This window comes from Enhydra lutris, unplaced genomic scaffold (genome assembly GCF_002288905.1).
Source record: "Enhydra lutris kenyoni isolate GAN:26980312 unplaced genomic scaffold, ASM228890v2 scaffoldscaffold44, whole genome shotgun sequence".
Classification (NCBI taxonomy): Eukaryota; Metazoa; Chordata; class Mammalia; order Carnivora; family Mustelidae; genus Enhydra; species Enhydra lutris.
This window is the reverse complement of record NW_019154128.1, coordinates 424,891-441,352: the sequence shown is the minus strand read 5'-3', so window position 1 is coordinate 441,352 and position 16,462 is coordinate 424,891. Positions and strand designations below refer to the sequence as shown.

General features: G+C 47.1%; 1 protein-coding gene across 2 annotated transcripts in view; it reads left to right on the top strand.

Moving 5' to 3' along the window:
* The window catches only part of LOC111155936 (SH3 domain containing ring finger 3), a 358,242-nt gene that overhangs the window by 301,023 nt on the left and 40,757 nt on the right, over window positions 1-16,462 (top strand). For both annotated transcript variants that reach the window (XM_022516419.1, XM_022516420.1), the window contains exon 8: window positions 4,881-5,215. In XM_022516419.1, the coding sequence (XP_022372127.1) occupies window positions 4,881-5,215 (335 nt within the window). The remainder of the gene's footprint in view (window positions 1-4,880; window positions 5,216-16,462) is intronic.

Genomic DNA, 16,462 nt, shown 5'->3' with positions numbered 1-16,462 from the left:
ACAGATCGTGCAAAGAACTGAATGAAAAGTAAGAAAGAACCAATGCAGACACTATTTCAAGAATACTAGGTATAAAGAAATACCGAAAAAGGAGGTACTGACCAAAAAAAAGGACTTTTTTTGAAATGGGAGCTATAACTTGGTTAGTAAATTAACAGGAGGAAAGTTATCAGAGATACTTAATACAGGCAAGAAGGGGAAGAGCCAGAAGAAAGGATCAAGATGAGTGTGACGGGAAGACCTCTTGGGACCCTTTGTCCTTGAAACTGGAGGGCAGGGTGGGTCTAGATGTGGATGAGTTAAGAGAGGGGCTAGCCTGGCCTGAAGTTTGGGGAGTTGTGAATGTTCCATTTCACCCATGAAATGGGAAGTGATCAACTTGAGAATAAGAAAAGGGCAATGTAAACCTGGGGGCATCATGTTGCCTGATTTCAAGCTTTATTACAAAACTGTGATCACCAAGGCAGCATGGTCCTGGCACAAAAACAGACACATAGACCAATGGAACAGAGTAGAGAGCACAGATATGGACCCTCAACTCTATGGTCAAATAATCTTTGACAAAGCAGGAAAAATATCCAGTGGAGAAAAGACAGTCTCTTCAATAAATGGTGCTGGGAAAATTGGACAGCTATGTGTAGAAGAATGAAACTCGACCATTCTCTTACACCGTACACAAAGATAAACTCAAAATGGATGAAAGACCTCAATGTGAGACAGGAATCCATCAAAATCCTAGAGGAGAACATAGGCAGTAACTTCAACATCGGCCACAGAAACTTCTTTCAAGACATGTCTCCAAAGGCAAAGGAAACAAAAGCAAAAATGAACTTTTAGGACTTCATCAAGATAAGAAGCTTCTGCACAGCAAAGGAAACAGTCAACAAAACAAAAAGGCAACCCACAGAATGGGAGAAGATATTCGCAAATGACAGTATAGACAAAGGGCTGATATCCAAGATCTATAAAGAACACCTCAAATGCAACACCAAAAAAACAGAGAATCATTTCAAAAAATGGGGAGAAGACATGAACAGACACTTCTCCAAAGAAGATATACAAATGGCTAGCAGACACATGAAAAAATGTTCATCATCATTAGCCATCAGGGAAATTCAAATCAAAACCTCATTAAGAGGGGCACCTGGGTAGCTCAGTGGGTTAAGCCTCTGCCTTCGCCTCAGATCATGAGCTCAGGGTCCTGGGATCGAGCCCTGCATCGGGCTCTCTGCTCAGCGGAGAGCCTGCTTCCCCCCTTCTCTCTCTGCCTGCCTCTGCCTACTTGTGATCTCTGTCTATCAAATGAATAAATAAAATCTTTAAACAAACAAACAAACAAACAAATCCTCATTGAGATACCACCTTACACTAGTGAGAATGACCAAAATTAACAAGACAGGAAACAACAAATGTTGGGGAGGTTGTGGAGAAAGGGGAACCCTCTTACACTGTTGGTGGAAATGCAAGTTGGTGCAGACACTTTGGAAAACAGTGTGGAGATTCCTCAAGAAATTAAAAATAGAGCTACCCTATGACCCTGCAATTGCACTACTGGGTATTTACCATAGAGATACCGATGTAATGAAAAGAAGGGCCATATGTACTCCAGTGTTTATAGCAGCAATGTCCACAATAGCCAAACTGTGGAAAGAGCCAAGATGCCCTGCAACAGATGAATGGATAAAGAACATGTGGTCCATATACACTATGGAGTATTATGCCTCCATCAGAAAGGATGAACACCCAACTTTTGCATCAACATGGATGGGACTGGAGGAGATTATGCTGAGTAAAATAAGTCAAGCAGAGAAAGTCAATTATCATATGGTTTCACTTACTTGTGGAGCATAAGGAATAATATGGAGAACATTAGGAAAAGGAAAGGAAAAGTAAATTGGGGGAAAATGGAGTGGAAGATGAACCATGAGAGACTGTGGACCCTGAGAAACAAACTGAGGTTTTTAGAGGGGAGGGGGGAGGGGGACGGATGAGCCTGGTAGTCGGCATTAAGGAGGCACATATTGCATGGAGCGCTTGGTGTTGTATGTAAACAATCTTGGAACACTGCATCAAAAACTAATATATTTTATGGTGACTAACATGACACAATTAAACAAAAAGAGAAAAGAGCAACGTTGATGGTAAAGTAGATCATTATTCATTCAACTACTCTTTATATAAAGCACATGTGGGATGATGTAGTGATGAACTGAGTGAGGTCCAATAGGATTTAGGCACTCCACAGTTGCTGGAGCACGCCAAAGGTTCATAAAGGAGAGGTAGAGGGGAACAGAGACTATGGAGTAAGAACATTTTCTCAGACTGCCTGCCTCTGTGAGGCAGGTTGCTTTGGTATTGCTAACCAGTAGGATGACCAGAGTGACAGCAGTCCAGGTCAGTCTAAGTTTGGGTGGCACAGGGTGGGTGATCCCGAGGATAAATCCTCCTGGGGATCAGTGGAATCCCACATTCTTCTATCAGCCAGACTGCTCCTCTTTCTAACGGAGGATTTTTATCTTCTCCAGTGGTTCAATTCTGTAAAATCTGGAGAAATATTTTAATTGAAGTTTTCTTTTCTCAAAGACTTGTTCATTCATTCAAGAAATTTATTAAGCACCTGCTGCATGCTGGGCAACAGTCCAGCTGTTCAGAATAGATCTGTGAACTACAGCAAGTGGAGCTCCCTTGTGGAGCTAGCTCAGCTTGTAGTGGGGGCAGACAGGCAGGGAACAGTGAACACATGATGAAGAGGGTATCCTACAGATGGGTAAGAGCAGACAGTGCCGTAGGAGGAGAGGGAAATTGAAGCAGGGCAAGAGGGGCTGGGATTGCAGAGCGGCACTCTGCACTGCTCAGTGGGTTGGCAAAAACAGAGCTCTCTGGGAGGGCAGTGTCTGAGGTGACTGAAGCAGGCCAGGGGATGTGTGACTCTGGGGAAGAGGGTACTGTGCCACAGCCTCTGAGGTGAGAGAGAACCTGTGTTGGGAGAACAGCCAGGAGGCTGGAGTGGCTGAGGGGAGGAGCAAGGGAGAAAACAGGGGAGCATGTCAAAGAGATTGCCTGGCAGGCAGGCTTAGAACTTTCTGGAACACCCTCTCCTCTTTTGCATTGGGTTTGGCAGGGTGATGTGGCAGGCACGTGGAAGCCAGCCAGAGGTAGAGGGGAGTGGTGTGGGACTCAGCCGAAGAATCTGGAGCAGCCCCTGCAGGCTCTTGAGCCCAAGTGATTGCTCTTGCCTGGCCCAGCTGCCAATTCTCATTCCAGGGCTGGGGGGCTGGGGTGAAGGAGAGTTCAGACAGCTGGGGAGAGGCAGACAAATGGCCCCAGGAGCACTATCCAAGTCATGGGTTACCTCGAGCTGATTGAGTGACCCCAGTGGGTACATCGATCTGCATAGTTGCTTAACCTGGTCTTTTGAAACTTGGGGCCACATTCAGTGAGGATTCAAACCCACCCCAAACCCTGAATACTTCAAAAACCGTAAATCAGCCTTTATTTATTTCACCTCCTAGAAACAGGCCACAGCCAGAGTCCCGGAGTCCCGGAGAACCCAGGATCACATAATTAGATCTCACCAGCTCTTCCCACGCAGCACTGTCAGAGGGAAGAGGCCTGGATTGCATGAGAAGGGGCTCTGGTTTGTCGTGCTGAGTTACTTCACGTTCCAGGGAAATGCTCTGAGGATTTATGAGTAGGTTATCTATTCAAGGCATATTTGGTGGCTGAGAATATCGTTTTGTTTCATGATGTGTATTTTTTTCATGTTGCAAAGCCACAGATGCCATGAATTCTGGTGATGGGAAATAAGGACGGTGTGAGGTGTAATTCTTCTCTGGGGGACAGTGCAAAAATGATGTGATCTGAGTTGTCTGATGTGGCATGAAGTGATGTGGGCTGCCACAACCTGTGTCTCCCTTTGGGTCACCAGCCCAGGCCACAAGTCACCATTCCTCTGGTGTGGCTCACTCTGTTGCCCAGTATGTTTCTTCTGTAATTAGTAAGGAGACCATTCTTCAAAATCACTAATGTGAGTTGCAGCAAGATTAATTTTAATTCAGTGTTGTGTTTAGAAGGAACTTATGTTTTCGCATGATGGGTTGTTACCAATGTTAGGCCTTCAGAACCTTACCATCCTTAGGAAGCATTTTTGCTGGCAGTAGGGGCCAGAGTCGTCATTGTGAGGTTCCTGTTCTGTAAATCCAGGAGCTGTTGCTTCAGGGTGCGGGCAAGGCAATGGCCACAGGCAGGTCGCAGTGAGAGGGGTGATGGCTTGCCTCAAGACTACAGCTGCCTTCCTCCTATGACTGTCACCAGCTAAAGCTGCCACACGTGCTCAGCCTGAGCTCAGCTGGCCCTAATACCAAGTGTGAACAGGGGACCGGGTTACAGTTCTGGGGTTGAGACCAACCAGAGTCAAGCTGTCAGCAGTGATCACCTTAGAGGGAGTGGGGTCTAATAATCCCCAGGCATCTTGGGGCTTCTTTAGGATTCTGTCACAGGCTTTACTTTTATGAACATTTTCCACAAAGACGTTATAAGAGAACTTGTGCGTGTATTAATTCATCACAGCAGAGGAAACCAGTTAGAAGGCTTCATGAGAACCTAGGAATAAGCCCATGCTTGTGGCAACCTTGGAAAAGATGTTTTCGGTCCTCCTGAGGGTGAGCTGTTTTGTGCCATGGCAGGGCTCGGGAGATGGGATGTGTTTCCCTGGTCACCTGGGCTCAGTCTCTCCCCTGTGGAGCGTGGCTGGGTGTGGAATGACCACAGAGAGAGGCTGTGAGCCCTGGGAGAAGGCTGAGGAAAAAGTCGGTGGCCACCACATTGCAGTATCAAAACTAACCTTGCAACCCTACTCTCTCTCCAACCCCACACTCCAGCTTCCCACTCCTCAGCCCAGGCCCAGGACCGACCAACTGCCACCGTGTCGCCCCTGCGCACCCAGAACTCCCCATCCCGCCTGCCCACCGCCAGCCTCAGGCCCCACTCGGTGGTGTCGCCACAGCACGTGCACCAGCCCCCCATGCAGACGGTCATCGGGGCCCAGTGCCCCCGACCAGCCATTCCACTTACATCTGCAGCGTCTGCCGTCACGCCTCCCAACGTCAGTGCTGCCAACCTCAACGGGGAGGCTGCAGGGGGGCCTGTCAGTGGCTTGTCGTCGTCCAGCCCCACCAACACCGGAGGCAAACCAGATGAGAAGAAAAACGAAAAGGTAAGTGGCCTTTCTGAGCGAGCCCTGGCTGTGGCCCAGCATTATTGTAACTCTTTGGTACCAGACACCGATGACATTTTATAAAATTAAGGCGTGAATTAGGGCCCCAAGTTCCTGTCCTCAGATGCCTCAGGCGTGTGACAGAGATGGAGGCCAAACCAGCGAAGCAGCTTTCCTCGGAGTGGAATTCAGGTAGGCCTCAGGTTCGAGTAGGGCTAACCTGAGCCCAGATAGACCTTTTATGCAAATCAGAGAAAAAGTGTCATTTCCTCAGAATGCTTTAATTCTGTCTGTTGGGTAGTCACTACAATATTCTCATTTTGTTAGAACAAGATACTGATTGCCAGGTACCAGGATATTATAATAATAAATATACAAATCTACTTATATACAAAGTGAACAGCTTCCTTTCCGTTCAATGTGTCATCCTTGTGCAATGTGTAACCCGTTCAGCCATGTGGGATAGGCTGTTTTCTGAGGAGAAACAAGAGGGGAATGCTGGAATGACAGTTAATGTAGATAGCACTTTCAGCTATTCTTTTGTGAAGGAAATTGGGCTTATTCACAAAAGTCCAGTGGGCTTGCCTCTGTTACTACCCAGCTAGCACTGGATTAGTCAGTGTTAGAATCAGATTTCTAAATCAGTGCTGCCCAATAAAACTATAATTCAAGCTACCTATCTAATTTAAAATCTTCTAGTAGCCACATTTTTAATAAGTTAAAAGAATTTTAAAAATAAAATTAAAAAGTAAAATTCATTTTAGTGGTATAATCTATTAAACCCAATATCTAAAAATATTATCATTTCAACATGTAATCTGTATAAGAAAAATGTTGATGAGGTGTTTTACTATTTTTTACATTCAGTCTTTAAAACCCAGGGAGACATCTGCAGTGCTCACAGTGACTGCCTTGCCCACTATTGTCCTGGACAGTGTGGACCCACATGTCTAGCTGGGAGCTACTCTCTTCATTGCCTTGCTATATGAACAATGTATTCTCATTCTCTCTTGGCTTTACCACGGGATGTGGATCTTTTAGAACCTTTCTATATAAAACCAGTCTCTTTTTTTTAAGATTTTATTTATTTATTTGACAGAGAGAGAGAGAGCACAAGCAGGGGGAGCAGCAGAGGGAAAGGGAGAAGCAGACTCCTCGCTGAGCAAGTAGCCTGATGCAGGGCTCGATCCCAGGACCCTGGGATAATAACCTGAGTTGAAGGCAGACACTTAACAACTGAGCCACCCAGACACCCTTAAAACCAGTCTTCCAATGAGTGTGTGCTAGCCAGAGTTGGGGTGAACCCTGCAACACAGAATGGTATATTCAAGGCAAGGATAGCCGTTCCTGTCCCTTGAGGAACAGTACCAAAACCAGTGTTGACTGCCCAGGCTGCATGTCCAGTGGACCCTGGAGGCATGCCTACTAGCTCACTTCCTGGGCTTGGAGGGAGCACAGAGGCTTCTTGGAACTGTGCACACCAGATTCTTCAGGGCCCCCAGATCAGTGGTGCTCAGGCCTCATCATCGCCTGTCTCATCTGGTCTGGAGGAACTTTATTCCCATGCTCAGGGGTGTGGAAGAAGACTCAGTCACAGCCACTGCTCCTGTGCTCTCACCCAACAGAGCTCAAGCCCTCCTGAGACCAGCAGGGTCCCAGGCACGAAGTGAAATCATTGCTCTGCTGTTTGTGTCCATGTCTGTTTGCAAATCCTTTGGTCTCGGCCTGCTCCCTTCCACCTTGCAGCCTGGTTGGGAGATGTAGCTGGGCCTCATCAGGGGGCAGAGTGGGGGTACAAGCCCCCCTCACACTTGGAAATGCTTCCTGGAAGACTAGCTCCTCCAGGCCTTAAAAAAGCAATGGACTTGGAAAGGGAAAGGCAGTAATAGTTCTGTAAACATTTCTGGTTCTTTACCAAAAAATTCCCTCTCTCTAGTTTGCAAAACAGATAGGGCTAGGGCTCATGACATTAGAGTCAGTCTTGTAGGAAAGCGATATTACTCACCATCTTGCCCTCTTAAGCATGTTGCTAAGGAAAACCAGCGCTGGACCTGCTCTCAACATTCCCAGCCTGTTAGATACCTAGCAGGCATTTTGTTCTCACTCAGGGTTCACTCTCTGCCACCAGTTCTCCTACATCAGCAAGGATGAGTTGAGTCCAGGGGACACCCAGAGGGTCCCTCTTGTTGAAAGGCACCGTGGAAGGAATGCCTGCTCACAGAAGGAAAGCAGCAGACATGTGCCCTTTGCGCAGGCAGCAGAAATGCACAGGCCAGCCGCTGCCTGTAGTGGCCTGCGCGGGTCTGGGCACTGATGGCCACAGCCCGGGGGCTGTCCATGCTGTGCTCTCAAGGAGGAGGTGAAATGGACTTGGCGGGATGAAGCGAGCACATCTTCGTAGGTATGGCAGCAACCGTCCACGTCAGACCCAGGGGGAGAAATACTATATATCGTCCTTCGGAGTGTGATATGTGGTTTTCACTTCTCACCTCTCATACAAAGCATAAACAAACAAACAAAAAGCACTGGTCTGAAAAAAACCACCTGTTCATGGTTTTTTCCTTTTGTATTCCCAGTTGAATTTCTCCTACTTCAGAGTAAAGTGCAAACCATTCAGTTGCCATCTCTAGCAGAAGCGCCAAGACAGTAGCTATTCCTGCAAACCCATGCGGTGTACCCCAAGCCAGCTGAGTGCCCCCAGGCCGAGGGGATTTGGTGCCCTTGCACTGTGCCCCTTGCCCCCTGCCCCCACCGGGACCACAGCCGAACAGATTTCACCCACTTTGAAAACACAGCAGTTGGCTTCAAATCTGTTTCTGGGTAAACCTATCACAGATGTGCCCATACCTAATTACAGTGGAAGGAATTTTTTTAAGTAATTTGCAGTATTCTCCAGGTTGTTTCTGTTGTGAATTTTCCTCTGAAAAAGGCGGAGCTCCCAGCCATGCTGTCCATGGAGACCCAAACCAAAGCGCCTGTGAGTTTTCACAGGGCCAGGCTCTTCTGAAATTTGATCCAGGCCCTTCTAAACGTGGGCACAAGAGAGAAGACCATGACTGATGGGTCTCCTGGCCCCTGAGGTAGTGGCAGGCGTCATTCTCTTCTAGGAGCATGGGAGATTTCTTCCCAGGCATCCCGGCATACAGGGTACAAAGAGGACCCAAATGTGGCTCGTGGGCACTGATGGCTTTGGAGACCCTTGGGAGGCTGGCACTGTGCTGGTCCTATGCTTGGGGATTGGGCTTCTCAGCCCTGCTCCAGGCAGGCCTTGTGCATTGGCCCTACTTGGCCCAAATTTTGGCCCAACCCAAATTTTGGGTTGAGGCCTCCAGAGAGACTCAAGGGCTGACAGGATGGGCACTTGTTCTGTAGACTGGATCCTGAGCCAGAGCTCCTCTCTGGGCCCAGGACTTCAGCCTGAGTGTGCAGCCTCCAGCCTCTCTCCCAAAGGCTCTTCCTGCCCATCTTTCTGGTCCTATGACTGCCTGTAGGGGCTGCCCTGTGGCCCAGCTGCCAGCCTCCTGGAGAGCTGCCCACTCCTGCTAGCAGGGCCCACTCCAGAGTTGTGCCCTTGTGCCTTAGCCCTGAAGCCCACAGTGAGGAAGCCTGGACAGGACAGGGTGCACAGAGGACAGGTCTGAGATGGGGGACTTCTGACCCAGGGATTCACTTAGAGCCCTGGACAGCACTAGGGACTCTTCCAGCATCTGGAACCATTTGGGCTGACTGGGGATCTGTTCTGCTTGGGGACAGATCTGCTGGGGGTGGCCCCGCATGGAAGAGGCCCCCTCCCCAAGAAGACATGGGAAGGAAGTGTGTTGTATAGCTTCAGGGTACCCTAAGCTGGGTGGATCCCTTCCTGGTCTCCCAGGCATGGGGAGGACCTCAGGGCACAGAGAAGACCCCAAAGCATGAGAAAGGCCCCAGAATACGGAAATCATGAAGGTTACAGTCTTCAGAACTTGCAGCTGGTGGGCGTCATTGGAGGTCTTCCCACCAAGGACTTGGGCCTAATGTTTCTGAAGAAGGGACTGGATACAATTTTTGGAGTCATCTTTTGGTGCCCACAGATTGCAGAGTGGAAAGAAAATCTTGGAAGAATTTTCAGATGATCTGGAGTATTTAAGTTAACCCCTTTATGCTTAAATCCATTTCTGTGCTTGAAACAAACATCAAATACCACCATCAAATACCATGACTTTTCTGTTTCTGAGGTCTTGTGAACACTCCGTACCAGATATGGGTCAGTTATCCCTCAGGGTCAACTCCGTGGGAGAGTCATCGTAAAGAGAGCACTGTGCCCCTGGACAGAGGCCACGGTCAGTGACTAGCAGCAGTGACATGCTGAGGAAGGAGGTAGAAGATCATGGCCCTCCTGAAGCCAGGAAGCATTCCCCAGCCATCTGGCTAGAAGTCATTCAAGTCACCCCTCTCTCTCCTGTTTATTACAAGGAATATGTATGTGGCCCAGGTAGAATGCTGGGCCCTGGGATTCTATAGTGAGAGAAGATTCTGCTCCGGCCTGGAGGGATGCTGAGTCTAGTACCAGAATGCAGGCTGGTAAACAGGCAATTGGAATAGAGGGATAACTGACCCATATCGTCTGGTGCGGAGTGTTCACAAGACCTCAGAAACAGAAAAGTCCCTCACCTGCCGCCAGAGCCCATGTGGCAGTGAGCCGTGTGATCAAAGCCACGTGGCTGGCACGACCTTTATAATGAAGGCTTTGGGGAGCTGGTCTGAGAGGAAGAGCAGACCTGACAGAACGACAGATAACAGCAGCCGCTGGGCCTGGCCTGTAGTGGGGACAGGACCTATGGGTGTTTGCAGGTGAACTTTGAACTTCATCTGTATTATCTACGTCCCACCCATTTAAGAGTATAGCAAGGCATACATTATATAGGGTTACGACTATATTTTCAGTGGAAACCCAGGCAGGTTCAACAGAAAGAAATCTTGAGGGTGAAGCTCTTGAGAACAACCAGGCAGGTTTTTTTCCTAAATTGAAGAATCACTGGTTTATGAATCATTTTCTCTCCAGTTGGGCTCTCGGCAGTAAGCAAGCCTTGACTTGCACTGTTTCTAAGATGTGAACTGGAAGGGGGGCTACTGTGGGGTCTGTAAGCAGCATCTCAGCTGCTGCCAGCATGTTCCCAATTTCGAGACAGGCAGACACCCTCCCGCTGTCACGCACTAGCTGTGTGAGCCCCACCAACCAAACCAGTGCTGAGGAGGTGTCCTGCTGCATCGGACGACATTAATCAGGGCTGGGGCTGGGCTGGGGCTGACCTCACCAGATCTGAATTCTGCTCTAGGCCTGGTCCTCACACTGAGCTCTTGCAGGGAGAGTTGCCCCCAACTCGCTTGCAGGTCAGACCCAAACCTGCAGACAGCCTCCGAGTGGTGCAGTGTTTCTGGTGGGGCCAAAGCAGAAGAGGGTAGCTCGTGAAGCATGTGTGGGCTCGCAGACCCATGTGGCATGTCTTCATGGGCTTTGGGAAACTTGTGTGCCCCATAAATGAGTTGCTTAGGAGTCTGGTGTTCAGTTGGTCAGCTGTGGGCTGTGGAGGCCCCCTTCCTTCCAGGAACGCCCCTGCTGGGCAGCTCCTATCCCCCTTGGCACTGGTGTTGGCACTCTGGCTGGGCAGTGGGTCCCTTTCTGACTGCTGTGGGCCACTAGGAGCCCCAACGACTTCAGAACTACTCTCCTCCCTGTGGTTGGGCTGCCTCCTGTGGGATGAGGAAAGCTGGCATTTAGCTTATGAGTAATTTTTAGGCTGAAGTTGAACCCATCCTGAAAGCACGAACGAATCCCAGCTGTCAAAACAAAGCCATTCTGAAGTTTTGTAGGCAACTTATTTTTGGAAGGGAGCGTGCTGCTGGAGTGTCACGTCCCTGATGACAATGACAGAGCCTCTTCCTCATGCCCGTCAGAGCACGGACCCCTGGCGGGATAGGACAGTGGCCCCACCCCATCTGTGGAGAGTTCAGAGGCAGCTGGAGACCTTCTGCAGGGGTTGACTATCTCCCGGGAAGGCAGCACAGGGCCAAGCCACTCCCCCAGGTCTTCCATAGAAACCCCCAGCTTTTGTTCTGAGGTGAGGTTCTATCCAATGCACTTCTGGCTGACTATTTGGTAGGATGCTGGGGACCCTCTCAGGGCACAGAAGTGCACACGAAGTCCAGGTAGCCAGGTGGCCTGCCCGAGCCCATGCAGCTAGTCATTACTGGGAATAGAGCCAGACCCCTTGGTGCTTAGGCAGGTGCCACTTCCTCTCCTCTGCCTCTGTTGGCCAGCTTCTCCTATTGGGAGCTCAGGGGCTCCTGCCACAGAGCGTTCAGGGTAGGATCCGGATGAAAGAAGGCGCAGACTGCTTAACGAGCATAGAGGCTGTGTCTGGGGCGCGGCTGCCAGGTGTAAATCAGGGACCTTCTATTTGTCCACCCACCCTGTGGCGTTGAGCAAGTCCCTCACCTTCCTGTGCCTCTGTTTCCTAACCTGTAAATGAGGACGATGGCACCCGTCACCCTGAGTTTTGGGGAGGAGTAAATCAGTTAATCTCACAAATGCTCAGTCTAGTATTTGGAAAAAAAATACTAGAAATCATTATTAAGCATTTGATAGGTAAGGGAAGGCCAGATCCCATAAGAATTAGGAGATAGATACAGATATAAAACTTAGATCCTGGAGGCTTCTAATAAAAGATTGAAAGGCCATTTGACTTTGCAGTTTTAGAAAAAAGACACTTAACATGGCCAAATGGAGAGATGTGGGCTACTCAAAAATGAACCCAAACTGATCGGTGTAATCTCTTAGCGGGATTTATTCATCTCCTCTCCCACCGGCGGTTCCACTTTCTGGTTTCTTTTTCCTATGTCCACTGAGAAACGTAGCTATAAAACAGTTTTTTAAGGTGTCAGTTTTCTACCCGATGTTCAGCCTAAACAATGGATGAGAGTGCAAGAAAACAATTTTAGTCAGAAGTCACGTTTCAACTGCAAAACATTAAACCAAAATTCATTTTTAAAATAGAAATAAACTAGGGGCACCTGGGTGGCTCAGTGGGTTAAGCCTCTGCCTTTGGCTCAGGTCATGGTCTCGGGGTCCTGGGATCGAGCCCCGCGTTGGGCTCTCTGCTCGGCGGGGAGCCTGCTTCCCCCTCTCCCTCTGCCTGCCTCTCTGCCTGCTTGTGATCTCTCTCTCTGTGTCAAATAAATAAATAAAAAAAATCTTTAAAAAAAAATAAAATAAAATAGAAATAAACTAGCAATGGAGAAGAATTTATGATTACTGGTAAGGACACATGGGGGTTCTGTGATTCTCCCCAGAGGGCAGAGCCCACTGTAACACATCAAGATTGCTGGGGGATTTTTACACCCTAGTGGCATATGACCTAGCCCTCCCAGACTGTGGTAGCAAGGTTGGTGATGTGGACTGCAGGCATGTGAGTGCCCAGGAGCCATGGAACACACTTGATTCCCACAGCAAGTTTGGATTCTGTTCTGCAAAATTCTTTCACTTACTGCCTTCTTTCTCATGATGTTGCTTCACTCTGTTCTTAAAGACAAGGAACTTTTTTCTAGTCTTCCCTACCCAGGGAAAAACTCAGCTGATGAAATCAATTAAAAAGAAAAACATACACATGCACCCCATAAACCACACCAGAAAGTAACCCTTGCAGAATGGACCCAAAGGCTGTCCTTCCTAGAAGGCAGATAATGTCAGCTTGATGGGGCATCTCTAATGTTCTAGAGAACTTGTGAGTGCTCTTCCGTTTTGCCACTTAACTGAAGGCAATGGCGAGAAAGAACAGAGTGCTGCAGTCATCATTTTGTTTGCTGTGGTTTTATTTTGTTTTGTTGGTGCTCACTACCCAGGCAGTGGTGGCAGAAGTGAGGGCATTATACCAGCTCCTTGAGATCAGATAACTTTACACCATCTTTTTCCTGTGGGGTGAAGTCACTCATGGGGTAGACTTGATTTTTGTTTACCTAATATCTTATGCACTTAGTAATTTCAAGGCCATGTCTTGGTAAATTACAAGATACATTTGCATATAGCAGGAGAATGAAGTCCATTAATCTTTTTGGTGGATTCACACTCTTTCTGTCCATCTCAAGTAGAACTAATGGGTCAATTTAATGAAAACATTATTGCTTTCTAATCTCTTTGTACAAACCAGCAGTAATGACTAGTTTACTGGCTTACATCAACTTCCTTCTGATTCTTGGTTCTCTGCTTCACTTTGTATAGCCTTGGACAAATCACTTGGACTTCAGTTTGCTTGATATTAAAATAGGAATAATATCTTCTTCCACTGAACAATCAATTATTGGTTGTATAATTCAGAACTCTCCAGAGGAAGAGGACCAATACAACATATAGATATAAATATTTATTTTAGGAATTGGCTCCCATGATGAATGTGGAGGCTGGCAAGACCATTTGTGAGAAAGGCCAGCAGGCTGAAAACTCAGGCAAGAGTTGATGCTGTAATCTTGAAGCAGAAATTTTTCTTCCCCACAAAACCTGATTGCTCTTAAGGCCTTCAACTGATTACATGAGGCCCACCTACATATCCAGGAAGATACTCTAAGTAATCTCCTTTATTTAAAATCAACTAAAAAAATAAATAAATAAATAAAATCAACTGAGTGTAGAAGTTAATCATGTCTACTACATATTTGCACAACAACATTTAGACTAGTACTTAACTAAACACTGGGCACCATAGCCAATCAAGTTGACACATAGAACTAACTGTTAAAATCTACCCTTTGTCAACTTGGCCCTCATAGCCTTTTCTGTAAAGCATTTTAGTCTCCAAATAAAGACAACAGTGAGGTCATGCTTCTGCCTAATACAATACAACTATGCCGTATACAACTGAAAATGCACTAACCCTTTCTCCAGAAGAGGGTTAAAGTCCTTAGGTGATGTTCATTTTTCTCCTTGATATCCCATAACTTGAATACTGTGATGTAAAGTTAAAAATATTTAAGTAATATGGTAGGAAGTCAGTACAACTTACATAACATCATAAGGGGATAAGAGAGGGAAGAAAAAGACTATACACATACACATACAAACATAATCGTAATGAAATCAATTATAATCCTTGTTTCTGTACCTAGTCATAGCTGGTATTCTTAACTACTTCTTCCACTACCCATTCCATACTCTCTTTGACTTCAGCAAGCACCTCAGCAAGCTGTGGTTCCTTACCTGGTAGGGTAACCCAAATATTCATCCCTGAACGGTCTGGGCTACTAGCAATACTGACTGACTTGGCTTGTTAGAGCTTTCCATTGACCTTCATCACAGGACATGGTAGTAGTTAGAGATGCCTTGAGGAACATACCATGTTCCATGCTCTTCCTCACCTCCATTGTGGAGTGCAGCCCAATTTCACCCAAACTAAACCCAATTTCTGACTGAAATAGTTACAATCAGGACCAGTCACTCCAGCCAGCAATGTAACTAACTACTTTCTTTGCCGGTTTATTCAGTCATGAGGAATCCAAAATTGTTGGGTGGCTATTTTAACTTCCAGTTCATTAGAATTCTTATTGCATCTCCTGGTGGAAGCATTCCTACCTTTGAAACTAAGATCTCTAGGCCAATAGAGCATAAAGTCATGGGAACCGAGATAAAAAATTTTGCTGGTGGGTCTCTGGGTAATAGCACATGGTGCTATTCCCATTCGCACACCTTGGTTCCTGGACATGTGAATCTAGGCTATGGAAGAAATTGCACCATAAACTGAGTACTGATTCAGAACATGTACATCCTCCTGAGAACCTTGCCCCAACCCGGCAATGTGTTGCCACCCAGCTGATATTGTAACAGGATCTCCAAAAGACCATTCTGTCAAGCCAGCTGCTTTAGGATAGTAAGGAACACCATAAGATCAGTGGGCCCGTTGCTATACTTCTTTCACTGTGAAGAGAGATCCTTGATCAGAAGCAATGCTGTGTGGAATGCCTCAATGATGGATAAGGCATTCTGTAAGTCCACAGATAGTAGTTTTGACAGAAGCATTGCATGCAGGGAAGGCAAATCCATATTCAGAATAAGTGTCTCTTTCAGTGGGAACAAAATGCTGCCCATTCCATGATGGAAGCAGGGCAGTGTCCTTAACCTGACACCAGATAGCTGGCTGCTCATCCCAGAGAATGGTGCCATATTGGGGGCTCAGTGTTGGTCTCTGTGCTCCTATAACCAAGTCATCATTGGTGAGTGGAAATCTACCATACTAAAGCCATATATGACCTCCACCTTGTAACAATAGCCACTTGGCAGGACTGGCTGGGGAAAGAGGATACCTGGTATCCACAGAATGTGTCATTAAACCATCCTCTGCTAAGTGCAGCCTTGAGTGAGAATTCATGGAGGACACAATTTTATCTCAGATTTTTGCCCATTCATTGAGGTCTCTCCTTTCACCACTTTTCCAGACCTCCTTGACACCTCCTTGCACAGTAGCTTGGACCTGTTTCAGAGCCTTCTCTTGTTCTGGACCCTACTCAGAACTAGCATCTCTGTCAGCTTACTCAGTAAATGGGGTGGAAGGCACACCCAAATGGAGAATAAATTGCCTACAAATCCAAAGAAGCACACTAGCCATTGTGCCTCTTTTTTCATTGTGGGAAGGGCAAGATGCAACAACTTATCCTTGACCATAGAAGGGTTTTCTCAACATGCCCTGCACCACTGAACCCCTAGACACTTCCCTGAGGTAGAAAGCCACTGAATTTCTGTTGGATTTATTTTGCATCCTCTGATGTGCGAATGTTTTGCCAATAAGTCTAGTATCTAAGAAGCCTAGTGCTCGATCGTTCCAATTAGCACAGTGTCACCCATGTAATCGATCAGTGTGGAGTCTTATGGAAGGGAAAGGAGATCAAGGTCCCTGTGGACTAAATTATGACATAGGGCTGGAGAGCTGCTATACCCCAGAAGTAGGACAGTGAAGGTCTAGTGCCAGCCTTGCCTGCTGAAAGCAAATGTTCTGCTGGTCTTTATGAACAGGTATGGAGAAATAAGCATTTGCATGGTCAATAGCCACATGCCAGGTACTAGACTATGTATTAATTTGCTCAAGCAAGGAAACCACGTCTGGTACAACACCTGCAATTAAACTTAATACCTGGCTAAACTTACAGTAATCCACCATCATTCTGCAAACTCCAGCTATCTTAAGCATGAGCCAAATAGGAGAGTTGAATGGGGATGTGGTGGGAATC